At 40.5% G+C, this 6,279-nt stretch overlaps 1 protein-coding gene across 16 annotated transcripts in view; it reads left to right on the top strand.

The window, feature by feature from the left end:
- NAALADL2 (N-acetylated alpha-linked acidic dipeptidase like 2) overlaps nucleotides 1-4,509 on the top strand; it is a 978,641-nt gene extending 974,132 nt beyond the window's left edge. For all 16 annotated transcript variants that reach the window (XM_075937998.1, XM_075938000.1, XM_075937987.1 and 13 more), the window contains one exon: nucleotides 3,546-4,509. In XM_075937998.1, the coding sequence (XP_075794113.1) occupies nucleotides 3,546-3,744 (199 nt within the window). In that variant the 3' untranslated portion in view covers nucleotides 3,745-4,509. The remainder of the gene's footprint in view (nucleotides 1-3,545) is intronic.
- The last annotated feature ends 1,770 nt before the right edge of the window (nucleotides 4,510-6,279 follow it).

Here is a 6,279-nt window from a genome sequence, read left to right on the forward strand (position 1 = left end):
TTTGAAGTATTGTCATACATCAAAAAGAAAAATAGATTCCACCACACTGTGCAATAGATCAACTGTTCCCAAATGATATTATCATTGCAGAAGTTAAGATTTTCTCTTACCTGATAATAAAAGCTCTCCTTTCTCTTACATTCACCAGACAACTAAATGTGCTCCATTATATACCATTCAGTTAACAGTATTTGTCTTAAATAGTCACCCGTAACCAATCTACCATTGGAATCACAGCAGAAGAGTGAAAATGGGTTAAGATCCCTGTAAATGTTCACAAAACTAAACAAACTGTTCTATTCATGTGGCTTGTTTACAGTAAATTTTGAAACCGGAGGTGGATGTGTCTCTTTACACATCTAAAATGTGCTTGTCATTGACCTCAAAATCTTGCCATCTTTAAGTTGCCATCACTTCTCTATGGGATGGTTCGGTGGCTGATGTAAATTGTCATAGATCCATTGACTTCATTTGACATCTAAAGATTTACACTAGTTGAAGGTATAGCTTTATCTAGAAGCTTCAGGGGGTAACTGACTCATTCTGTACAGGATAAACTTAAAAAAAAACCAAATAGTCAGATAGCACTTTAAAACTAACAAAACATGTAGATGGTATCATCCCACGAAAGCTCTCATGATACCATCTACATGTTTGTTAGTCTTTAAAGTGCTATCAGACTATTTGTTGTTTTTTTAACTTTAGCTTTATCTAGGTACCTAAATCCAGGCTACAGTGTGAAAGCTATTAGGTACTTCAGATGAACTTCTCATTCTATCAAAGTCAATGAGAACTCCTATTGACTTCAACAAATTAAAATGTATCCCTTAATGCCATGGTTACATTTAATTGTTTGGCATAATTTAGCCTCATAATATAAACCCATTGTTGAAATTTTAAATTAGCAATGTTATTTCCGTCTGTTTCATGTAGATGCTTTAGTGGAGAGAGAGCATACAGGGAACTGCTGCTTCCTACCACACTCCAGTGCCAGATCAGATGCAACATACCTGTCAAGAAAGAAGATAACTGGTTTCTGTGCTGTCCACTGCCCACAGGGTTGTGTGGCTTGATGGGTTGAAAATCTGACCAGGCATCCACGGCCTGTATGCTATAGTATGTCATTGCAAACACAAGTGTGTGCACGTTTGCCCTGAAAGAACTTAATCCTACTCCACTTGCAGTCGACGGGGAAGCCTTGATTTCAGAGCAAATAGGAGCAGTAAAGTGTGCTACCTAAATTGCTCACCCATCACTTCCTTGTGGCCCTGACTGCTCTGAGTCCCCATGCATGGCTGGCAGTGCTCCCTCAACTCACTTTACAAAAAACCGCTCTGGCTATCAGCATCCACCGATTTCACTCCTTCTGAACAGTTGTGCTGTGCCTACGTGCAGCATAATCTAGTCTCCTTTGAAGGGATGGCCCATTGTGTTCATGTGTAACAGAAGGATGATAAGCAGAACTATGATGTGGACAATGCACCGCTGTACTCATGCGGCTCTCCGCCACCCCCATATTGATGATGATTATTTATTTGACATTGTAGTCAAATTAGGCGAGGTGCTCTCCTACCGGAGGATACAAAGGTTATCATTCCTATTGCACTGTACTAATTACTGATTGTGTGTTTAATACCGTGTGTAGGAACAAAAGAATTAAAAATAGGCAAGACTAGTAGCAAATACCTTTTAAATGATCTGAGATGTTTCATATACTTGGAAGATGTCACTCTTTATTCATAGCATTTTGTTACAAATTGCTGTACACAAAACACTACTGAGCATAAGTGGCTCTTCTGAGTTGCCATTTATCCTGCCACTTCATTACCGCTCCCTCTTGCAGACTGGTAATTAGAAGACTCTGATAGTAATCTGCAGAAGATACTCTTCTGTAGTCTTCCATCTTCCAGGTGAATATCCCTGGCAGTTTTATTACTAATTTGGAATTGCCACTGGGCCTGTCATGTAATTAAGTTACTAATGGAGTGGCTCAGCTGTCCTGCTTTCTTTGTGACTGTTTTTTCATGTTCGTGCTGTGGAATTTCTTCCTCTCCATTTTTCCCTGCACATGGTCACCCAGGCCTGCTGATGGGTGGGGGGCAATGGAAGCAGTTGCCCTGGGACCCGGTGATTCACAGGCAGCAGCAGTTCCTGGCCCTTTAAATTACTGCCAGAGCACCATTCTGGACAGCACTAAGGGCTAAAGGTGCTGTGCGCCAAGTGGTATTGAGACCTGGCTGACCTCTTCCCCACCCCTTCTGCTCTCAGCCCCACCCCATCCAGGAGCATAGAGGTGCCTCCTCCACCTTTCCCAGGGGCTCTAGGAGGCTGTCAGCTCCTCTGAGGGCACTGATGGGAGGTGAGGGGATAAGGAACAGCTGTCCCAGGGCCCCACTGCTAACACATCAGCTGCAGCAACTGGAGCCCTGGGCAGCACTGGCAGGGCAGCACCAACGGGCAGGCTATGAGAGGCTTGTGCTCTGCCTCACCCCCTCTGGGGGTCTGCAGCTGCTCTCCCCACCTGGACTAGGGTCCCAGCTATTGTGATGTCAACCCTATTTCTGGATAAATTCCTTCATAAAATCACATATGGGCTTTTTATTTGAAACTTCTCACACATTGGTTTGCAATCAAAGGAGACCACAGGTACAGATTTCTGGTAGTTACATGATTATTTAACTGGGGTAATGATTACTGCATTTACAGTCGCATTGAGATAACGTTTATAGCCTTCTTTTAAATATCTACACAAGTCTCATGAAAACCATTGGATAGCTTTAATTTCAGTCCTGCATCACCTTTAACACAGACAAGGTTCCCAAAGACACTGAGAGTAGATTTGCCTGCAACAGCAACCTTTAGGTCTGTATAAATAATTCTGCTCATACATATGTTGTCTGTCATTTTAAAAATTCCTAAAGCTGTTGCTTTTAGAGTATTCCTCAACTTAAGTTTGTTACATCAAAGAGGGTTGCAGTGGTGATGATTTAACAGAAGACTACAGGTGAAATAACATTCCTACTGAAGTTAGTGGGAGTTTTACCATTGTTTTTAGTGTGACCCAGATTTCTCCATATGACATTAAAGTGGGAAATAATCAACAGAAGCAGACGGCAAAGAAAATACTTATTTAATACATAGGATCCCCAGTAATAACTAGAATCCATTTAAAGGGGGTGGGAGAATGAACGCAATGCCTCTGAGAACATGATGAGATAATTCAAGAGAGAGATTCTGGACCAGAGTATGTGAGTTCATTTGAATCTTGAATGGCTTAATAGGCCAGGAAAAGTCTGGACGTTCTTACAAAGGGTTTGTAAATGTTTTTGGTGTTGGACCTGGAGCGATGAATAGGTGCACTTTTGAAAAATGGACTATATTTACCCTCCTCTTCAGTGGTGCTGCAGGCTAGATTAATTATACATAATATGTATCATTTGTAAAGTGTAGCAGTTACTTGGAGGAATCCTTGATGGTTTTTGATGAAGTAATTGTTTTCATCTGTTTGAATAAAGAGTTTACCATTTTCCATTGTTCTCTTTTAGAAATATTCTTTACAGGCTGGATGAAAAGATGAGCCAATTTTCTGTACTACTAGAGGCACTGGAGCACTGCAAGCTACATCAGTCAAATGAGACCCTTCAAGCAGCCTTGTCAAAGGTGCTGAACAGCATCAATTCAGCTCAGGTTTACTTCAAAGCAGGACTTGATTTGTTTGAGACTTCCTTTGCTGGAAAGAAATGAGAGAACTCTCAGCAGCCTAAGAAGTTTGTTTACAATTCACTAAGCAAAAGTTCGAGCTGGACCAGAATTTCTTTGAGATTTAAACCTTTTTCAACTTTTTTTTCCAGTTGATATTTAAAGGTACGACAGTGTATGTACTAATAACTTTGACAGTCTTTTGCACTGTTCACAGTATATCCCAAATGTCTCTTTGAGAATGTGTAAAAACATACTAAGAGGGGAATAACACTCAAGATTTGTATTTTTAGAAGGAAATCTGCTGTATTTTTATATGTAAAATATATTTTTATGACTAGGGCTCAGTCTTGCAAAGTGCTGAACACTTCCTGCAAAATGCAAAGGGCCTAATTTTTAGAGGTGTGGCACACCCCACTGTACGTATATGGGAGCTGTGAATGCTTGGCACCCCAGCATAGCATGACTTCATTCTCTTCAATTTCATTGGTTCACCCTTAAGTCCTCCAGACTTTCTGTACTTCCCCAACCAACCCATCTTGGTTCTTTCTCGTTTGTCTGGGGTTGAAGGATGTGGGTTCGTGCTATTGGTGTTCAGGTCCTGCAGGATTAAGGAGGAGGCACTTAATACTTTGCAAGTAGAGTCCGGCATTCTGAGACAATCCTTATTCCTGTGGATACATAGGCTGTGTCTACATTGGCACCCTTTTCCGGAAAAGGGATGCTAATGAGACCAGTCGGAATTGCAAATGCCCCGGGGATTTAAATTTTCCCTGCTCCATTTGCATGAACATGGCTGCCGCTTTTTTCCGGCTCAGGGCTTTGCTGGAGAAAAGCGCCAGTCTAGACGGGATCTTTCGGAAAATAAAGCCTTTTCCAGAAGATCCCTTATTCCTGATTTTAAGAGGAATAAGGGATCTTCCGGAAAAGGCTTTATTTTCCGAAAGATCCCGTCTAGACTGGCACTTTTCTCCGGCAAAGCCCCAAGCCAGAAAAAAGCGGCAGCCATGTACATGCAAATGCCGCGGGGGATATTTAAATCCCCCGCGGCATTTGCAATTCCGAAGTGTCTCATTAGCATCCCTTTTCCGGAAAAGGGTGCCAATGTAGACACAGCCATAGAGTATAAATGTTACGTAGGTTCTGGGAAGGTTCATATATGATAATCCTCTTTCTGAACAAGAGAAGGAGAATTTTAATGTCAATGAAAAGTGTTTGGGTTTTTTTATATGAACAATTCAAATGATTCAGAAAGATTCAAATCAATTGATGGAATTGGCCAAAAATATTTTGAATGTTTATGAAATGAAGTGCCTAATCTTACAGAACAAGGTGTAATACTATCCTGGTTACCAATAGTGTCAACTTTTATAATAGCAACCATTTTCATAGAATGATAGAATACTAGAACTGGAAGGGACTTTAAGAAGTCATTAAGTCCAGTCTCCTGCACTCGTGAACCCCTTCAGTCCCAGAGTGGTATAAAGGAGCATTAGTGTAAGTGAAAATCAAAAACCTAAAAATCCTAGGGAAGTTCTTAAAATACAAGGTTGATTGTTTCACTGGCAAGACCCAGGTTGCAGACACATAATAGTGCAATCACAGTTGTGCAAGCTACCCACAATTCTCACTCCACTAGAGAATCTGGAATAGCCAGGAGATGAAGCATATCATTTGTCTGAAACATAGAGTAGTGTTTCCCCTAATGGACAATCCCTTTCTGAGGGAAATGGTAATAACTCTACCATTGCTTAGCATGTAGTTCTTGATGGGTGAGGCGAGTACAGTTTTTTGTACTTCCCTGCACTACAGGGGTGAATGTAAGTGCTGACTGGAATGCAAGTCATTTAATTTTGCAAAACAGGTAATGGTTGGATCCAAGCTGCAGGGCTTTTTAAATCCATAAATAATTTTAAGTCCGCACAATAAAATTTAGAGCATATAGAGAAATACAATTTTAACAATGATGACTGTGGAATTAGAGCTGCAAGAAAAACATGATCAGATTTCACTCAGACTTCCAGAGTGAAAAAATAGTTGCGGTCTGGGATCCTAAATAGGTTATCATTACCTGAAATTTGCCATGACAATAAAAAGAGGTGTTTCAATTTATAATGAAAATGGCCACATTTCTGTTTGTAGAAAAATTTCACCTGGGGAGAATTGCAAACATAATTCCACAGTTTGTCTAAAGGGTGCAACTTCATGAGAGTTCTGTATAAGAAGAGCATGTTCCTAAAGTGAAAACAGGGACTTTTATCACAACTCTGAGTCTTTGTTTCCTCACATATTGTTCTTCAAAAATGTACTTCTATAGCTGCAATGATTTGCTGTAGAAGTATATTTTGATACACTTTTGTCACATTTCATCATACATTATTAACACAGGAAAGGGTTTACTCTCTACCTTTCAGCTGACACTAGGTGCTTCTAATACGAAGGGATCTGTCAGTTGGAAAGCAGATGAAGAATTTGACTTTCCAAACCTACTCTAAAGAGATGGCATGGCACTATTTTCTTCTGCCAAAGCACATCTCCTCTATCTCCTGGTTTCCAATAGCACCCATCACCATAATTTCT

Source organism: Pelodiscus sinensis, chromosome 10 (assembly GCF_049634645.1).
Source record: "Pelodiscus sinensis isolate JC-2024 chromosome 10, ASM4963464v1, whole genome shotgun sequence".
NCBI classification, from domain to species: domain Eukaryota; kingdom Metazoa; phylum Chordata; order Testudines; family Trionychidae; genus Pelodiscus; species Pelodiscus sinensis.